Source organism: Bufo gargarizans, unplaced genomic scaffold, assembly GCF_014858855.1.
Source record: "Bufo gargarizans isolate SCDJY-AF-19 unplaced genomic scaffold, ASM1485885v1 original_scaffold_1094_pilon, whole genome shotgun sequence".
Taxonomy (NCBI): Eukaryota; Metazoa; Chordata; class Amphibia; order Anura; family Bufonidae; genus Bufo; species Bufo gargarizans.
The window spans coordinates 5,208-26,666 of record NW_025334235.1 but is presented as its reverse complement, the minus strand read 5'-3'; the positions used below and the strand labels follow the sequence as shown (position 1 = coordinate 26,666).

Sequence of the window (21,459 nt, the reverse complement as noted above, 5' to 3'; positions counted from 1 at the left end):
AGTGAATTGTAACGTGAATTATTAATGTAGGACCACTGTGTCCGACAGAAGATGCTGCAGTGTCCGCTCTTTGTGCTCAGACATGAGCGGATTTGTTCAGCCGCCAAATCAGAAAGAAGAATGTGAGCAGAACGCCAGCGAGATACGATAAAGAAGTACTCCAGATGGAGGGAGAAAACATGGCGCACAGAATGATGGAGACAACAGGTGACAGGAGTGACTCCTCTCTGCTCACAGTTCTGCGCGGTTCATAACACTTGGAAAAATGACTTCAAATGGCGCAGCGGGCGGGAAACACGCAGCAGGTTCACCGGATGGTGACGTACAGCGCATCCAGTTCTGGCACCATTCACATCAATGTCGTCCTGCGCCCAGGCCCTCGCGGTCACATGACATTTACGGTATATGTGACACATTTCAGGCGGTGCAGATGATGAGGCATCATGAGACTTCTTGGCTCGTCCTTTGATGCCGGAGCTTTTCTCTTCCATTTGCGCCAATTATTTTACGTTCAGAGAGAACAATAACAAAACACGGAGAATCGGGAAAGAGCAGCACAAAGGGGGAGGGGCTGAAGGACAGCGGGAGGCGACGGCACGGGGAGCAGACAGCGCTACCGCCAAAATGCCGTGCTCAAAATCAAGAACCTGAAAACCTCAGGGAGTTACAAACATACAGGTGATTTCTGCAACTTTTTTAATACACTTTGTGCTTCAATCCTTCACCATTTTCAAGATCTCTGCTTGCTGTCACTAAATGAGAACATTCTTCGGGTGGGTTCACATCTGCGTTCTGGATTCAGTTATGGCTTTCTGTTATAAGATGGTTATAACGGAAAATAACGGACTCCATAAGACGGAAGGACGGATCCGTTATGCTGCCCATAGACTTGTATTATGACGGAATGCAAAACGGAAGCCTTTAAAAGGCAATCATAACAGATCCGTCCTTCCGTCTTATGGATTCCGTTATTTACCGTTATAACCATCTTATAACAGAAAGCCATAACGGAATCCAGAACGCAGATGTGAACCCGCCCTTATTTAAATCTAGAAGCTGTAAAAACAGCTGAATGTTTGTTACAGTGTGTGCTACACTCTCCTGCCCTGACAATTAGCTACAATGTATCCGTCTGGAGGATGTTTACCTGGCAGAGGATTGTCGAGACTGGATACAATTGTAACAGACCCTCAGCTGTGACAAACATGAGATCAGGATGTGTTTTCAGTCTCTGGGTGTAGCCATTCACTGGCTGAGACCCCTGCCCCAATACTCTCCCGTAGAGTCACTTGTCTGCCGCCTGTGCCGCTGCATCCGAATTTATTTTCCCCAAACTGGAGGCACATCGCGCTGTGACAAAGCCGCTATTTTTAGGATAATTGCACATTAATCAAAACCCACACGAAGCTTCAGCCGCGTTTTATGCAGATCTTAAACTGACGCCGCTAATGAGGAAAAATGTATTCTGGATGCGCAGCTCGCAGAATCCACGAGAAACCGCTCCAGAGTGCCGCCACCGCCTCCATCAGCGCAAAAACCTACAGCTCCCCAGAGACCAGGGCCGGGAACTGAGGAGCGCCCCAAAACCAGAGCAACCTGAAAAAATACCCTAAGCCGTCCTAACGAGATCTAACCAATCAGATGCTGCCATTACGGTGCCCATAGAGCAAGTCACCCAGCTTTCCACGCGCCCGAGTGCCATCTTTACCTCCAGGACTATACACCTCAGACTAATTTGTAATTTCTTTGTCATGAACCAGAAGGATCAGGATTATCAGGGCATCTACGTAAAGAAAGTAACGGAGGTCTATATTGCATGTTAATGTTTGTTGCTGCCTTATCCAAATCTCATTCTCTTCCGCCATCTTGGAGTTCTCCTAGTCTACATGGGTCACCCAGCTTTCCACAGCCCTGAATAGCTTATTAGCATTGTCATACCCAGGTACCGCTCTGTCAGACGCTTCCATTCTATTCATGAACCAGGAGGTGCAGGATGAGTACAGTCATTAGTCCCTCTTAGATAGGGATGCAGTGCCGAGCAGGGAATTGTGGACAGAGGCGACAGTCAATGACAGGTGGGGTCCTGGGCATTTGGGTGACGGGTGTCCTATAAATCTACACAATAAAGAGACCAAAAACCACATGGATGGCGCCGACACCTGCGGACGGTCGGTTCTCGTCACCCATAACCACAAATGTAGAATATAAAGGAAGAGGTGAAATATTACCCTCTGCCCCTGGAGTCGACCACTCAGCTCCTGTCTGCCCTCCTGATAAACTAGGGGCTCTAGATATAAGCGCTCCACCTAATAAGGCTCCCCCCCACCCAACGTCCCCGGGAAGGCGGCTCCCCGACCAGACACACCGGGGAAGGCGGCTCCCCCCACCCGATGTCCCGGAGAATACGGCTCCCCGACCCGCCGGAAAATACGGCTCCCCGACCCGCCGGAGAATACGGCTCCCCGACCCGCCGGAGAATACGGCTCCTCGACCCGACCCGCCGGAGAATACGGCTCCCCGACCCGACCGAGAATACGGCTCCCCGACCCGACGGAGAATACGGCTCCCCGACCCGACGGAGAATACGGCTCCCCGACCCGACGGAGAATACGGCTCCCCGACCCGACCCGACGGAGAATACGGCTCCCCGACCCGACCCGACGGAGAATACGGCTCCCCGACCCACCCGAGAATACGGCTCCCCGACCCACCCACCCGAGAATACGGCTCCCCGACCCACCCTCCCGAGAATACGGCTCCCCGACCCACCCACCCGAGAATACGGCTCCCCGACCCGACCCACCCGAGAATACGGCTCCCCGACACACCCGAGAATACGGCTCCCCGACCCACCCGAGAATACAGCTCCCCGACACATCCGAGAATACGGCTCCCCGACCCGACACACCCGAGAATACGGCTCCCCGACCCGACACACCCGAGAATAAGGCTCCCCGACCCGACACACTCGAGAATACGGCTCCCTGACCCGACACACCCGAGAATACGGCTCCCCGACCCACCCGAGAATACAGCTCCCCGACACATCCGAGAATACGGCTCCCCGACCCGACACACCCGAGAATACGGCTCCCCGACCCGACACACCCGAGAATAAGGCTCCCCGACCCGACACACTCGAGAATACGGCTCCCCGACCCGACACACCCGAGAATACGGCTCCCCGACCCGACACACCCGAGAATACGGCTCCCCGACCCGACACACCCGAGAATACGGCTCCCCGACCCGACACACCCGAGAATACGGCTCCCCGACCCGACACACCCGAGAATACGGCTCCCCGACCCGACACACCCGAGAATACGGCTCCCCGACCCACCCGAGAATACGGCTCCCCGACCCGACCCACCCGAGAATACGGCTCCCCGACCCGACCCACCCGAGAATACGGCTCCCCGACCCGACACACCCGAGAATACGGCTCCCCCGACCCGACCCACCCGAGAATACGGCTCCCCGACCCACCCGAGAATACGGCTCCCCCGACCCACCCGAGAATACGGCTCCCCCGACCCACCCGAGAATACGGCTCCCCCGACCCACCCGAGAATACGGCTCCCCCGACCCACCCGAGAATACGGCTCCCCCGACCCACCCGAGAATACGGCTCCCCCGACCCGACCCACCCGAGAATACGGCTCCCCCGACCCACCCGAGAATACGGCTCCCCGACCCACCCGAGAATACGGCTCCACGACACACCCGAGAATACGGCTCCCCGACCCGACACACCCGAGAATACGGCTCCCCGACCCGACACACCCGAGAATACGGCTCCCCGACCCGACACACCCGAGAAGACGGCTCCCCGACCCGACACACCCGAGAATACGGCTCCCCGACCCGACACACCCGAGAATACGGCTCCCCGACACACCCGAGAATACGGCTCCCCGACCCGACACACCCGAGAATACGGCTCCCCGACACACCCGAGAAATCGGCTCCCCGACCCGACACACCCGAGAATACGGCTCCCCGACCCACCCGAGAATACGGCTCCCCGACCCGACCCACCCGAGAATACGGCTCCCGACCCGACCCACCCGAGAATACGGCTCCCCCGACCCACCCGAGAATACGGCTCCCCGACCCGACCCACCCGAGAATACGGCTCCCCCGACCCGACCCACCCGAGAATACGGCTCCCCCGACCCGACCCACCCGAGAATACGGATCCCCGACACACCCGAGAATACGGCTCCCCGACCCGACACACCCGAGAATACGGCTCCCCGACCCGACACACCCGAGAATACGGCTCCCCCACCCGATGCATCCGGAAATATGGCTCCCCCACCCGACGTCCCCGAGAAGGCGGCTCCCCCACCCGACACACCGGAGAACACGGCTCCCCCACCCGACACATCGGAGAATACGGCTCCCCAACCTGATGCATCCGGGAATATGGCTCCCCCACCCGACGTCCCCGAGAAGGCGGCTCCCCCCACCCGACACACCCGAGAATACGGCTCCCCCCACCCGACACAACCCGAGAATACGGCTCCCCCCACCCGACACACCCGAGAATACGGCTCCCCCACCTGATGCATCCGGGAATATGGCTCCCCCACCCGACGTCCCCGAGAAGGCGGCTCCCCCACCCGACACATTGGAGAATACGGCTCCCCAACCTGATGCATCCGTGAACACTGCTCCTCCGGCCGACATTCCCCTGATCACACACTAGGTTTATATCACAGTTTCGTTTTCTATTCTTCTGATCCGTCTGAAGAACAGAAAAAAAAAAATATATATATATATATAGGATCCTTTATTTTGAGCATCAGTTGAGCTCATTTCCATCTGAGATCGAGTCCTTCATGGAGGACTTTTTCTCCAGTCTAAAATAACGGTTCAGAAGAATGGAAAGTGAAACGGTGATGTGAACCCGGCCTAAACCCTTCATACCCGGCGAGATCTCGGGGACGCGGCGCCTCCACCGCACGCTCTGAACAGGGAAAATTACATTTAAACTGCAATTACTTGCAGGCAGGAGCAGGCGGCGCGCGCAGCAGGATGCGGCAGTACAGAGGATGACGGCCCCGCACCACCCGCCATCATCTGGAAATGAATATCTGCAGGACATCATAACCTGCTGCCGCCACAGGACAGAGGGGCTCAGGGGGTGCAAGGCTCTATGGGGAGGATCAGAGCTCTACCAAGGGAGTGCAGGGTCCTGTCGGGGAGGGCTGCCGGGCCCTGTCGGGGAGTGCCGGGCCCTGTCGGGGAGGGCTGCCGGGCCCTGTCGGGGAGGGCTGCCGGGCCCTGTCGGGGAGTGCTGCCGGGCCCTGTCGGGGAGGGCTGCCGGGCCCTGTCGGGGAGGGCTGCCGGGCCCTGTCGGGGAGGGCTGCCGGGCCCTGTCGGGGAGGGCTGCCGGGCCCTGTCGGGGAGGGCTGCCGGGCACCCCATAGTCTATGCTGTATTATGCAGGAAGCCGCCGCACACAATGTGCTCAGAACCTCAATTAAAACAGCGCACGCCTTACTGAGCAGCCAATTATAATAGAAATAAAAGGGGAGCGCGGCAGAATTCGTGGGGCCGGCGCAGGGTAATATTTACACGCAATCAACGAGGTTTTATGAAGTTCTGTAAAACCAATTTGTCTCATTAACCTGAAGAAATAAATGAGAAGGCGAGAATCCTCCGCCACGCAATTCTAAATCTGCAAGAACAGAATGTATCCTGGGCTGCGAAAAACAAGAGCTAGACAGTAATAAAAGTCACAGCGCAAAAAAAAATATCCTGCATAAAAATACAGAAAGTCAGCCGCCCGCGGCAGTACAGGAAGTCAGCCGCCCGCAGCAGTACAGGAAGTCAGCCGCCCGCAGCAGTACAGGAAGACAGCCGCCCGCAGCAGTACAGGAAGTCAGCCGCCCGCAGCAGTACAGGAAGTCAGCCGCCCGCAGCAGTACAGGAAGTCAGCCGCCCGCAGCAGTACAGGAAGTCAGCCGCCCGCGGCAGTACAGGAAGTCAGCCGCCCGCGGCAGTACAGGAAGTCAGCCGCCCGCGGCAGTACAGGAAGTCAGCCGCCCGCGGCAGTACAGGAAGTCAGCCGCCCGCGGCAGTACAGGAAGTCAGCCGCCCGCGGCAGTACAGGAAGTCAGCCGCCCGCGGCAGTACAGGAAGTCAGCCGCCCGCGGCAGTACAGGAAGACAGCCGCCCGCAGCAGTACAGGAAGTCAGCCGCCCGCAGCAGTACAGGAAGACAGCCGCCCGCAGCAGTACAGGAAGTCAGTAGCTCACATTAAGGCTCCATTCACTTCTGTAGTGTATTGCGAATCCGCTATACACCCGGCTGGCACCCCATAGAACTGCCTATTCTTGTCCGCAATTGCAGATGAGAATAGGACATGTTCTATTTTTTTCCCGGAGCCGCGACCGAAAGATCGGGGGGCACTCCGGAAATGCGGATGCTGACAGCACACTGTTTTCTGTGCCATAGAGAATGAATGGGTCCACACCAGTTCCGCAATCTGCCTAACGGATGCGTGCCCATTCTACGGACGTGTGAATGGACCCTTACACAGGAGATGGGAAGTCATGCTGCTAGAAGCGAGGGCTGGATGGAAGCGTACTTCAGTATTTACCAGATGGAGGGTTGTCGCAGCAGATGACGGCTTCTTACCGACAGCAGAGTCTAGAATGTCTAATCTTGCTGACATTTTAAAGTGTAACTCTTCCTGCAGCCCCAACATTTGTTCCAGTCTCTTTAACCATTGCGTCCCCGCAGCCCGGCTATTACCTTCTGTAACTCTCAGGAGCAAAGACGCCAAGTATTTTGGGAAAAGCAAACTGAGCCAGAACCCTGAGAGGTGTCGCTCCAACCCCCCGGCACCGAGTCAAGAGTCTCCAAATAGCTGCTTCATGGGCCCTGATAACCTTCTCTGGTAGCAGGTGTCAGCGAGATCTCAGGAACCCGGTATATAAATATACATGGTGCGGGGATCGCTCTGGCAGACAGGCGGACGCAGTACGGAGGCAGAGACACGTTTGTAATTAAAAAAACTTCAGTCTTTTATTCACACAGTAGGACAGTCCATTTGCAGTTTTGGTGTTCGCTCACACCTAGACAGTTCATACAGCAACACAGTCACCTGTTATCCTGGGTGTTGGCTCACACCCATCGGCATTGCTCAGGACAGAGCCGACCTCCCAAACTCAGGCCTCCAGCCTAGCACACGGCTCAGATCCCAATCCAGCGATTGCCAGAGCTCCTCTGTCAGAGAGGTAATCACACCCAGCTGACACTGCCGGCTGGGTTTTTTTATAGGTCAGTGAAGACCCAGCCTGGAACGTGGGGAGTAGTCACCCACCCAGCACTTTGACTACTGCCAGTAAGAGCCGTCCCGGATCAGCTGTACTAAATAGCTAGGTGTCAAACAGCAACTGCTGCTGACACATGAAAACTGGCTCTTACTGCACCTAGGCGAGGAACCGCGGTGACACATGCAGTGGATATAAAAAGTCTACACACCCCTGTATAAATGTCAGGTTTCTGTGATGTAAAAAAATGAGACAAAGATAAATCATTTCAGAACTTTTTCCACCTTTAATGTGACCTATAAACTGTACAACTCAATGGAAAAACAAACTGAAATCTTTTAGGTGGAGGGAAGAAAAAATATAAAAATCTGGTTGCATAAGTGTGCGCACCCTTAAACTAATACTTTGTTGAAGCCCCTTTTGATGTTATTCCAGCACTCAGTCTTTTTGGGTCTGAGTCTATCAGCATGGCACATTTTGACTCTTCTTTGCAAAAAACCCTCCAAATCTGTCAGATTGCGAGGGCATCTCCTGGGCACAGCTCTCTTCAGATCACCCCACAGACTGCGAGGGCATCTCCTGGGCACAGCCCTCTTCAGATCACCCCACAGATTGCAAGGGCATCTCCTGGGCACAGCCCTCTTCAGATCACCCCACAGATTGCGAGGGCATCTCCTGGGCACAGCCCTCTTCAGATCACCCCACAGATTGCGAGGGCATCTCCTGGGCACAGCCCTCTTCAGATCACCCCACAGATTGCGAGGGCATCTCCTGGGCACAGCCCTCTTCAGATCACCCCACAGATTGCGAGGGCATCTCCTGGGCACAGCCCTCTTCAGATCACCCCACAGATTGCGAGGGCATCTCCTGGGCACGGCCCTCTTCAGATCATCCCACAGATTGTCAATCAGATCCAGGTCTGGGCTCTGGCTCCGCCATTCCAAAACTTTCATCTTCTTCTGGTGAAGCCATTCCTTGGTTGGTTTGGATGGATGCTTTGGGTCGTTGTCCTGCTGAAAGATGTAGTTCCTCTTCATGTTCAGCTTTCTAGCAGAAGCCTGAAGGTTTTGGGCCAATATTGACCGGTATTTGGAACTGTTCAGAATTCCCTTTAGGCTTAACTAAGGCCCCAGTTCCAGCTGAAGAAGAGCAGCCCCTTGGCATGATGCTGCCACCGCCAGGCTTCACTGTGGGGATGGGGTTCTTCTGGGTATGTGCAGTGTTGTTTTTGGGCCAAACATATTTTTTGGAATTATGGCCAAAAGTTCACCCTTGGTCTCATCCGACCAGAACACCTTTTCCCACATGCTTTTGGGAGACTTCAGATGTGTTTTTGCAGAATGTCGCCTGGCTGGGATGTTTTTCTTGGTAAGAAGAGGCTTTCGTCTTGCCGCTCTACCCCATAGCCCAGACATATGAAGAATACGGAGATTGTTGTCACATGGACCACACGGCCAGGACTTGCCAGATATTCCTGCAGCTCCTGTAATGTTGCTGTAGGTCTCTTGGTCGCCTCCCAGACCAGTTTTATTCTCGTCTTTTCATCAGTTTTGGAGGGACGTCCAGTTCTTGGTGATGTCACTGTTGGGCCATATTTCCTCCACTTGATGATGACGGTCCCCACTGTGTTCCATGGTAGATCTAATGCCTTGGACATTCTTTTGTCCCCTTCTCCTGACTGATACCTTCTAACAATGAGATCCTCTGATGCTTTGGAAGTTCTCTGTGGACCATGGCTTCTGCTGTGGGTGCGACTAAGAAAATGTCAGGAAAGACCAACTAGAGCGGCTGAGCTTTATCTGGGGTTAATCCGAGGCCCTTTACATGACGGCCGGTGTCTGCCGACTGCGATCTAACAGGATTGTGAATGTGATTGCTTAATTCTCAACACGGCTACAGCCCCAGTTAGAAAAGGGTGCGCACACTTATGCAACCACATTATTTTAGGGGTTTTGTTTTCTTCCCTCCACCTAAAAGATTTCAGTTTGTTTTTCCGTTGAGTTGTACAGTTTAGAGGTCACATTAAAGGTGGAAAAAGTTCTGAAATGATTTATCTTTGTCTCATTTTTTTACATCACAGAAACCTGACATAACAGGGGCGTGTAGACTTTGTATATCCACTGTACCTTCCGTCAATGACGGACCCTTGCGCCTTCCTACAATACACACAATACACATACAGTAGTGCGCAAAAGTGGAAAAATTCTGCACGCAAAAAAATGTTCAAGACGCGTTTATCTTTATGAATGGAAAACATGCGACGTGAAAGAAGAAAAGAGAAAATCCCGCCAGTATCGGGTGTGAGCGCCCTCCGCCTCTAGGCAGATCTATAGTACACACACTCCAGTATATAGCATCAGCTCTACTTGGTACATTATACACTTGTGCTCAGGGTTTGAAGGAACTCGGCAGGGAAGTTGTTCCCGACATCTTGGAGACCTAAGCCCAGCTCTTCTGTGGATGTAGGCTCGCTCAGATCCTTCCGTGCCTTCGTGTAATCCCGGAGTATTGGATGGGGGGGGGGGGGGGATACCAATATGGCAGCTTATCGCTATAGTGTGTTTTCTAATGTATTGTGCTATTATTCATACCTTCCATTACTGTTAATAATGCTGCTATTTATATTTTCTTACATTAGGTGATGAGGCCCCATCTTATTCGGCTATAGGGCCCTGTGAATGATAGTATTTATTTATTTTATAGGTTCTAGGTTAGGCTGCAGACCGGGGTAGTTTAAGCTTAGGGTTGTGAGTAAAGGCTGTAGACCGGGGTTAAGGTTGTCGATCAGATTAGAGTTGTAGGTGAGGGCTGTACAATGAGGTCATAGAGGAGGATTAGGGTTGTAGTTTTTGACCACCATCATCAGTTTTGCCCCGAGTCTCTGTGCATAGAGGGGTCTTATATTATCTCATATTACATTTTGGACGCCTCTGGTGGATTCTCGGACGTTATAAAAGACACAGGAAACATCGGATTTCTTAATGAACTTAATCATTTATTATAACGGCTTCCATCACTGCAGGCCAAATACGACTTCCAGAAATTGATTGGAAATTAATTTCCTTTGTGTGCGATAGGAAATGTATTATTTTTACTTTCATCATCATTATGCAAACGTTACAAAACCGTCACTCAGCGGCACAAAGTCACATTAAATGCTTCAGCTTACAGGAAAAACGTAGCAAGAGGGCATCACATTAAAATAAAAACGGTAAAACATAAGAAATAAAAGAAACAATAGAAGAAAGAGGCAGAAATAGATCAGATTGTAATAGAGCGATGATAGAGACCGAAAACATCAACACAGAAAATATAAATATTAAATATCCTAAAAGCATAAAAACCATGTAATAATACAAATTATAGGTACAGCGCCATGGAATGAATGATACTTTATTTAATAATATTTTATTTCTCTATGAGGAAGCAAGTTATGAAGTGCGACGTCCTCTCTGGCGATGTCAGCGACACGTGAAAGCAGAAAACAGCGCAATGTTCCTTTCTCTTGTTTTGTCCCATGTACCAAGAGGAATCCCGGTCCCGGTTCCCATTCTCACCCCCCATGATGTCATCTCGCAGGAATCTGCGTGCAGCTGGTTGCCTCTGAAAAGGGCGGCCTTGTACATTCACCGCGCGTCTCCGCTCTGCGCACAAACATTTATCTTCTGCTTAATTTCATTATTTTTTTTCAATTTTTTTTATTTCTTCCTATGAGAACAAAACCCAAACGGAGCGTGCAACAATCCGAGACTAAAGGAAGCAAAACAAAAAAAGTTGTGTGTGCACACGATAGGCCGGGGGATGGGGGTCCGGTATTCGCCCGCCATCGCCGCCCCACTTTCTCAGGCAGCCATATCAATGCACAAAAGCAGAAGAATGGAAGCGATTATGAGGTTGTAACGAGCTTCGCTCTTGTGCAGCTTTTCTGCGCTTTATTATTTCGTCTCCATAATCTTTTCCTTTGTTCTCGGAGCCTTCAGAAGGGACCGGACCCCGTCACAGACAAAGGACCGGGATATCCGAACCATATGTGGCCCCCACTCCTCCCAGATGAAGGCCCCAAACACTCAATATCCTCACAAGTGATAGCAGGACCTATAAACCCCAGGACATTATACCTGTATAACGGGCCGGCTCTCATCTTCGCAGCCGACTCCAGCACTCGCTTTGATCTGTATTCAGCCTTCAGAAATCCTCAGCGACTTGTAATTTCCTTACGATTTCCAGAAGGCGATACGTCGCCATTTATATAGTGAATGGTCCCCGGAGACGCGTGCGAGCAGCTGGTGTCGCTCCTATGTGATAAATGTCTTCCGTATGGAATGCAACCTGCAACCTGCACACAGCGCGGCGTATATTCATACATGAGGGTTACCGCAGAATCCCAGAAATCAAACTGCGGATTATCAGGTGCTCAGGAGTCAGACACCAAGTAACACCACATAGTAACAAAGTAACACAACACAGTAACAAAGTAACAACAAAGTAACAAAGTAACACTACACAGTAACAAAGTAACACTACACAGTAACAAAGTAACACTACACAGTAACAAAGTAACACTACACAGTAACAAAGTAACACTACACAGTAACAAAGTAACACTACACAGTAACAAAGTAACACTACACAGTAACAAAGTAACACTACACAGTAACAAACACCACATAGTAACAAAGTAACACCACATAGTAACAAAGTAACATTACACAGTAACAAAGTAACATTACACGGTAACAAACACCACATAGCAACAAAGTAACATTACAGTAACAAAGTAACACCACATAGTAACAAAGTAACATTACACAGTAACAGAGTAACATTACACGGTAACAAACACCACATAGTAACAAAGTAACATTACACAGTAACAAAGTAACATTACACAGTAACAAACACCACATAGTAACAAAGTAACATTACACAGTAAGGCATCATGTCCAGGACATGACCTTTTTTGTGGGGCCACGGAATGGACCCACGGATGTGGACGGTATTTTGGGGCCCCACTGAAGTGAACGGATCCGGTTGGATGTAAACAGATACAGGGCCGCGCACATGAGGCCTGAGAAAGTAACAGACACTTGATTCAGAGAAGACCCCACAATCCGGCCAGTCCAATGGGTTAGCAGACGGCGGATATCCGGATGATCACATGATAACACGGCCGCAGTGATGTTCTACAGGGTGAGTATCTTCTACATATTTACTTGTATTATGGGGGGGCCCTTTCTAACCTCGGGATTCCTCCAATATTATGGGAGCGGAGATGATACCATCCTATGAATGAAGATCCCTGGGGAATGGGATTTCGGACAGACTTCTCAGGGTTATAATCCCCTCCCCCACGTCCTTAGTCCAACACAAGGGAATGAAGAGAATAATCCATCAATGCCGGGGGGAGGGGGGCACGATCTTTTTTGGGGGGGGTCACTATATTTAAAAAGGTAGATTTTCTAAAGCTTATGTTTGCGGTTTTAGTTGCGGACTTCACCCTTTTCAATGGAAGGGCGAGATCTGCGGCAAATCTGAATCAAAAACCGCTCTTAGGCATTGCGGATATGCTGCAAAAATGCAAATAAATCCAGAAATTCATGTGGATCTTCTGTGCGTCCAGCCGCACCCGGTGCAGGTGGTCTAAGACCGCGCCGTAATACAATGCGCCAAGTTATTATTCCAGCCGGAAAAACCTCCTTCAGTATCATCACAGTTTACAGCGACATTTCAGGCCTATTGGTTATTGGTAAAACACTGCGAAAAGAGCCGACAACGCGGGCGAATCACATGCGCAGGGATTGTCCGGTACCCACCGCCCCTAGCGGTCTTGCTCTGTACGCTCCTCTTTTTCATTGGTTACCATCAGACTAGGACACGCCATTTTGCCCTTTAGCAATTTTTATGATTGCATTTTACTCCTTTTTGGCTAAAAATCATATTTCCAATTGGCCTTTATTACAAATATTGAGCTGTTCTGTCACAAAGGGTTAACTGTTTGTCTAGCTCCATGAACGGTACTTTCCCTTTGTGCTAATAACCCTCATCTGTAAACTACTGAGCCCCATTCTCATCAGTAAGATAAGGACTGAGCTGTAAGGATTGTTTGTAATGTCAGAGAGCAGAGATAAGGAGCCCGTCAGCTCCTGGTCTGACGGAAAAGACTGAAAATCCACAGGCAGCTGGTGGAGCATCTCAGCTCTGTACAGAAAAAAGGGCTCCATATTTTTAATAAAGATCAATTGAAAAAAAATTTTTTAGCTCAAAATAAGTACAATGCAATAATAAAAAACCTGCCCGCAAAGGAGTCTATAACCTTTACTTCCGCTGTTATATGGACCTGTTCCCATGTATGTCAGCGATGCCCCCCGGGAGACGTGCAGACATATAATACACATCCTCGCTTCTGTATACTTCAGGGCCTGTATCTGCCGCCCCGAATACCGTACATCTAGAACTTCCTCTCCGAGGGTAATACGCGGCAGATGTGCTGCAGACCGCTCTCTCTTTTTGTGATCTAATTTCAGCTTGAAAAAGGGCCCAATAACGAACAGGCCTGAAGCGTCGCTGTAAAGTAATACAGGAGGCCAGGGGCGGATTGGCCATAGAGCTGACATTTCCCGGTGGGCCGATGCTCAGGGGGCTGCCCGAGTCCTCCTCACAGCTGGGCAGTGCAGGTTTTTCAGGGATGTATTTGGCTCTGTTGGGGCGGTATAATGTGCCGCAATATGGTATTTCTGGCCCCACCTACTTGTGCTGGCCACGCCTTCCAGCAATTTGGGCCCAACTACAAAATGAGGCCAATTTTAATATTTTTTCCAGGGCCACTTTAAATTCCCAGTCCGTCCCTGCAGGAGGCGCCACTTCCAGGGGGATTACTAAATTAACGCTTTGTGTTGCAGCGCCGTCTTATAGGGATCTGTACTGGATTGTTGGGTCCCAAAGTGGAAAGGGACAGAAAACCGGCACCAGCCAAAAGCCAACTTACCTAGAGGAGTATGAAGGAGCACCCCGACTTACACGTCCCGAAATCTGCGACAAAGTCCACGGCAGTAATTCTGCAGCAAACACATACGCGGAATTGAAGTGCGGATTTCGGATTCCAGCCGTACTGGGAAAGGTTTGATTCACAATACAGTCGGACCGTCCAGTGCACTGACAAGATGGCGCTGTGCCCTCAGCTGCCCCCGCTCGCACGCCCGCTTTCATTCTTTTTTTTATTCTCCGAGATCTGCTGCAGCCGCCTGTCAGACTTTCCCGAAAGACGCCATAAATCCCGCGACTGCAGACAGACTCTGAAAGGCAACAGCTTCAATTTCAAACGTCAATTTGTTGCAAATGATATTTTATGGGTGTTCTCCACGTGCCGCCCAGGAGAAGAAAGCCAAATTAAAACGTATTACAGCGTCCGGCTATCGGCAAAACAATCCTGGCCGGCCGCCGATCGCGACTAATGCCGCTTGTACAGCCATTTATCCCCCGAATCCTAAACTTCCAGCGCCTGACAGGAACATGAAAGACTTCTGCGGCTCTGGACGAGGATCAGCAGATTATTCTGTTACTGGTTATGTCCAGGAAAGCTGGGCGACAACCAGTGCAGCCGCCAACACAACTCTGAGATGGTTGTCACTCCTGGTCATACAGGGATACAAGGACGGAGATGTTCGGCTGTGGATGGTTCCGGAGGCTGGGAAAGCTGGGTGAGACCCTCCTGTCCACTGCTCAGAAACAATTGTCTAACAGAAAGGTAACTTCAGTTATGAACATTATACCACCGCTCTGATGACCCCACGGGGCCCAACGGGGGCGGCCCACCACACGGGGCCTACTGGGCCCCTGAACATTATGTTGTAAAAAAAAACAAAAAAAAAACCCACTATATCGGCCCCCCGACTCAGATTATCAGTGTCCGTCCGGCCCCCCCGACTCAGATTATCAGTGTCCGTCCGGCCCCCCCGACTCAGATTATCAGTGTCCGTCCGGCCCCCCCGACTCAGATTATCAGTGTCCGTCCGGCCCCCCCGACTCAGATTATCAGTGTCCGTCCGGCCCCCCCGACTCAGATTATCAGTGTCCGTCCGGCCCCCCCGACTCAGATTATCAGTGTCCGTCCGGCCCCCCCGACTCAGATTATCAGTGTCCGTCCGGCCCCCCCGACTCAGATTATCAGTGTCCGTCCGGCCCCCCCGACTCAGATTATCAGTGTCCGGCCCCCCCGACTCAGATTATCAGTGTCCGGCCCCCCCGACTCAGATTATCAGTGTCCGGCCCCCCCGACTCAGATTATCAGTGTCCGGCCCCCCCGACTCAGATTATCAGTGTCCGGCCCCCCCGACTCAGATTATCAGTGTCCGGCCCCCCCGACTCAGATTATCAGTGTCCGGCCCCCCCGACTCAGATTATCAGTGTCCGGCCCCCCCGACTCAGATTATCAGTGTCCGGCCCCCCCGACTCAGATTATCAGTGTCCGGCCCCCCCGACTCAGATTATCAGTGTCCGGCCCCCCCGACTCAGATTATCAGTGTCCGGCCCCCCCCGACTCAGATTATCAGTGTCCGGCCCCCCCGACTCAGATTATCAGTGTCCGGCCCCCCCGACTCAGATTATCAGTGTCCGGCCCCCCTCAGATAGGACTGTTTGCTTCTCCTCTTTCCTTTTCACAATGATGGATAATAAGGCGCGGGGACAATCTTCACGGATATTCTGCCCTTCGCGGCGGTGGCTCGGCGTCCTGCCCGCTCCCCGCTTCGGCCACAGTCGTTTTCATTTTCATAATATACTTTGTCTTTTTTACTGCTTCAATTACAGATATAATCCCAGAAATACAATTCCACGATAATCCGCCGCCATTTCCAGAGTAATATATCTTTTATTTATCACGCGGGAGAAGCGTCCGGCGAGCGGCGCCATTATTTCAGATTGCTTCTTTAATAGCAACATTAAGTACAGCCCCAGGTATTACAGGAGACAATCACAGCGTCTTCAAGATGCAGGAATCACATCTGAGCCGCCATCACACCGCCGCGCAAACGAAAAAATTGGATTTCATAAAGGATTGGGTCACCCCAACCGTGGGTCAGCGCAGCTTCGGAGGTCGCCATTACGCCTCGGATAAGGAGGAGCGAGCGCTGAAGTGGCCGTCATCTCAGTACCGCAGCCGCCGTGCACAGATACCGGACTGGGGAGGCCGATTACTGATGTACAGAGACCCCCGTATAGCTCCTCCATATCCAATATGGCGGATTAAAGGGGAATTCTACCTCCACTTATTACAGAGAATCTAATATGGAGCAAATTATTCCCGAGCACAGAAGCTTACACTCTACCGGGCGATGAATGTGTCAATGGAAGACGAAGCCGCCTGGGGATCCCCCGCGTAGACCAACATGACAACCTGGGCCCTTCGACCGAGATCTGTGGAACAGTTGGCGCCAGTGATGAGAAGCACCCGAGGCCTTACTCCCTGTGGTCCAGACATAATCATATTCATGCATCAGGGGCACTGGATGAGCTTTGGACCCCTCCTACGTAGTTATCGGCTGATCTGTAGGGAGGTGATTGGGGCCCATCGGGATCTGTGGGATGGGAATATTCATGGTTGGCGGCCCCTGCAGCTCATTACACAAAACGAGTCACATTCCAAATTCCTAAACATTGTAGATTTCTTATAGAACCGCAAACAAGGTCCAATCAGCCGTCCCGGCGCCTTTGTTCTGGACTCCCCTACCCAGGATGCACCGCGGAGGTAGGTGACCCACCCCGTCCTTCTACGCTCCCTGTGTTTGACAAGCCAAAGAATTGGCAATGAGGCCCCAATTTGCAGGACAATGGGGCGAGTCGTGGCCGAGGATCCCGGGTCCCTAATGCACCGTGCAGGCTCCATAGAGGAACTTCATAATGTGCCCCTCTTAATTATTCGGGCGGGGGGGGGGGGGGGGGGGGCCCTCGCTTCATTAACTCTTTCCCATGCTGCTCTCTTTTCTAATGTTTGTAAATATACATTAACTGTGTCAATCCCAGAGGACAGAACAGAAAGGGGCACTGGAGGCTGTACTCCGGGGTGGGGACGACTTACAGGAGGGGGAGTCCTTCTAACAGTCCTGGACATGACCCAAGGGACGGACATACAGCAGCAATCATCTGCACAATAAGAAATGCTGCAACCCGCTCAGGCCAGGGCTCCGCGGCAGCGAGTCCGACTGGATGGGTTTTTGCAGTGCGACACCATAGACTATCATTACAATAAATGACAATGTGCGACACCGTGTAGCCCTAGCCTTAAACTTGTCTTTCAATTTTCACCCTTTTCAAGATCTCTGCTTGCTGCTAGAGAATTAGAACAGGTGACTTTGTATCCAGAGAGACTGAAGACCCCTCCTGACCTAATCTTTCTCCTCTGTGTTTGTTACAATGTATCAGCGCTAAACACAACAGCAGCACAAATCTCTCTCCTGCACCGATACACTGGAACAAGCTCATCAGCAGTGAGAGCCGGACCGGGGCAGGACAGGTCTGAATGTAAGCAATGAAAAAGACAGCAAGCAGAGATCTTGTGGAAACTGAAACATAAATTAGGGTAGTAGGTTCAGTGGGCAATAATTAAAGGGGTTTGCAGGAGTTGTAAGTAAGGCCACTTTCACCCTAGCGTTTTTAATTCCGCTATTGAGATCCGTCATAGGGTCTCAATAGCGGAAGAAAACGCTTCAGTTTGGTCCACATTCATTGTCAATGGGGACAAAACTGAATGGAATGGAGTCACCAGAATGTATTCCGTTGTGTTTGGTTGCACTCCCATCGCGGACAGAATAACTCTGCAAGCAGCGTTTTCCTGTCCGCCATGTGGTGAGGAGTAAGTCTGATCCGTCCTGGCACACTAGCCTTGATGGATCCGCCATATACACCATTGAAAGTCAATGGGGGACGGATCCGTTTTCTATTGTGTCAGAGAAAACGGATCCGTCCCCATTGACTTACTTTAGTCAATGGGGACAGATCCGTTTTCTCTGACACAATAGAAAACGGATCCGTCCCCCATTGACTTTCAATGGTGTTCATGGCGGATCCATCAAGGCTATATAAGACATAATACAACCGGCTCTATTCATGACAGATGCATGCTGTTGTATTATTGTAACGGAAGCGTTCTTGCAGATCCATGACGGATCCGCAAAAAACGCTAGTGTGAAAGTAGCCTTACTGGGATTTCTGCAGAAATGTGTAACCTCCAGTAAAGCCGCGTACACACGGTACATCCCTGACATGTGGCCCTGGGTAGCGTGCGGACCATAGGGACATCACATACTGCAGTCAAGGCCTAAAGCCATTGCTGTCCTGTGACCGCGTCCACAATCCATTGGCCTCTTTTCTAAATTGTATCTGTTTCTGGGAAAGCTGGGTGACAACCGCTACGATCAGTCTCACAATGTGCAGAGTATTCGCCGGCGTTCCTGCAGTCCTGAAGGGAAGCCACAGAGGCAATGACGGTGACACGACGACGCTCATCGGTATAACGGCCCAGATCCCACAGCACACGAAACCAGGAGAACCGAGTGATGGAACAAGACAGAATACAGAACATCGCAGAATCCGCCTGCAGACCATGGGCACCGCCAAAATCTTATTTCCAGTCACCAGCGATAAAAACAGACGACCTAAATCCATGAACCTCAGAGCTCACAATCACTGCACCCGTCACAATGTAATATAATCCCATGAGGAGCAACAATGTAACCGAACAGAACACAGCAACTTACCAGCACAGCATCACTGGACGCTCCGCACCACCGCCAGGGGGACCAGGGAGACCTGAGGAGAGAGAAGAGACCATCAGGTCCCAGCGACACAGACCCCCAACCAGTAAAAAATACCTACATTATACCAGCTGTGCATGTATAACTCTATACAGGAGATGCCCAGGTTATACCAGCTGTACAGATATAATTATATACAGGAGATGCCCAGGTTATACCAGCTGTACATATATAATTATATACAGGAGATGCCCGGGTTATACCAGTTGTACATATATAATTATATACAGGAGATGCCCAGGTTATACCAGCTGTACATATATAATTATATACAGGAGACGCCCAGGTTATACCAGCTGTACATATATAATTCTATACAGGAGATGCCCAGGTTATACCAGCTGTACATATATAATTCTATACAGCAGATGCCCAGGTTATACCAGCTGTACATATATAATTCTATACAGGAGATGCCCAGGTTATACCAGCTGTACATATATAATTCTATACAGGAGATGCCCGGGTTATACCAGCTGTACATATATAATTCTATACAGGAGATGCCCAGGTTATACCAGCTGTACATATATAAATTCTATACAGCAGATGCCCGGGTTATACCAGCTGTACATATATAATTCTATACAGGAGATGCCCGGGTTATACCAGCTGTACATATATAATTATATACAGGAGATACCCGGGTTATACCAGCTGTACATATATAATTATATACAGGAGATACCCAGGTTATACCAGCTGTACATATACAATTATATACAGGAGACGCCCGGGTTATACCAGCTGTACATATATAATTATATACAGGAGATGCCCAGGTTATACCAGCTGTACATATATAATTATATACAGGAGATGCCCGGGTTATACCAGCTGTACATATATAACTATATACAGGAGATGCCCAGGTTATACCAGCTGTACATATAGATTTCTATACAGGAGATGCCCGGGTTATACCAGCTGTACATATACAATTATATACAGGAGATGCCCGGGTTATACCAGCTGTACATATATAATTATATACAGGAGATGCCCAGGTTATACCAGCTGTACATATATAATTATATACAGGAGATGCCCAGGTTATACCAGCTGTACATATATAATTATATACAGGAGATGCCCAGGTTATACCAGCTGTACATATTTAATTCTATACAGGAGATGCCCAGGTTATACCAGCTGTACATATATAATTATATACAGGAGATGCCCGGGTTATACCAGCTGTACATATATAATTATATACAGGAGATGCCCGGGTTATACCAGCTGTACATATTTAATTCTATACAGGAGATGCCCAGGTTATACCAGCTGTACATATATAATTATATACAGGAGATGCCCGGGTTATACCAGCTGTACATATATAACTATATACAGGAGATGCCCAGGTTATACCAGCTGTACATATAGATTTCTATACAGGAGATGCCCGGGTTATACCAGCTGTACATATATAATTATATACAGGAGACGCCCAGGTTATACCGGTTGGTGCACATTAGGTGGGTATTGGGGCCCCTCGTTCTACCCTGTGAACACTCGGCACAGATTTCCGGATTTTCCTCTCCTCGGTCCCTTCCCACGTCCCCGGCTGTTTATCTTGGGTTCGCTCTGATATATTCTGGGAAGTTCGCGGTTTCTGTTGTTTTATTCCCTTTGGAGATTTCTCTGGTTACAACGATCCCACAGTTTGTTGCCAAGTTTATAAAGGGTTAATAAGACTGATATACAAAGTATCTGAAGATCGGGAGGAGGAATCATTAGTGATACACAAGGACTGCGCGGTGCTTATACGTAGGAGGTACTTCTCTGTGCATCCTGAGCTGCCTGATTCATGAACTGACCTGCTGCTCTACAGATGGGGAGGCCACTCAGGGTCTGTGGGAAGCCGAGCGACATTCCCACTGGATTCGGATAAAGGAACGTGACCCGTTTTTGGTTTTAGGATTTTACCGCTGACCTCGCTCAGGTTTGCGCTATAATTGCGGGCGCCTCACAGCGGTTTTCGGATTCGATGCCTTACTCGCCGTCCTCCACCCCCTGCGGCGGCAGCCCCATCCCGCACCTTTATCATTCAAATCTGTGCCGCCATCCAGTGAGAGAGCAGGAAATTCAGGTGAAAAACAAGTGGAGTAACGAGCGCAAAGATTCCGAGGGGCCCGAATAACACGACGATGCCCCAGCCCCCCTCCGCCGTCCGCAGGCCTGAATAAAACAATGCTATACAATGCATGTGGCCCCCCCGACGGCAAGATACTGGCGCCGATCTGGAAGCAGATTGCCTAGATGGGGGGGTTGGAGCTGCCCCAAATGCTGCTCTAGAAGCACCGGCAGCCTCAGGATGGCAGTTCAGCTCTGAGCAACAACCTCCGGGGCGTCCAGAA

The 21,459-nt window shown here is 50.8% G+C and overlaps 1 protein-coding gene across 4 annotated transcripts in view; it reads right to left on the bottom strand.

Moving 5' to 3' along the window:
- The window catches only part of SEMA5B (semaphorin 5B), a 170,696-nt gene extending 150,117 nt beyond the window's left edge, over positions 1–20,579 (bottom strand). The window contains exons 1-2 of one of the 4 annotated variants that reach the window (XM_044273746.1): positions 20,561–20,579; positions 19,040–19,091 (exon numbers count right to left, since the gene is read on the bottom strand). Coding sequence is in view for 1 of the 4 variants with exons in the window: in XM_044273745.1 (XP_044129680.1) it covers positions 6,652–6,721 (70 nt within the window). In the remaining 3 variants the exon portion in view is untranslated. The other 3 variants (XM_044273748.1, XM_044273745.1, XM_044273747.1) reach the window with 3 other exon arrangements.
- Positions 20,580–21,459: the final 880 nt, after the last annotated feature.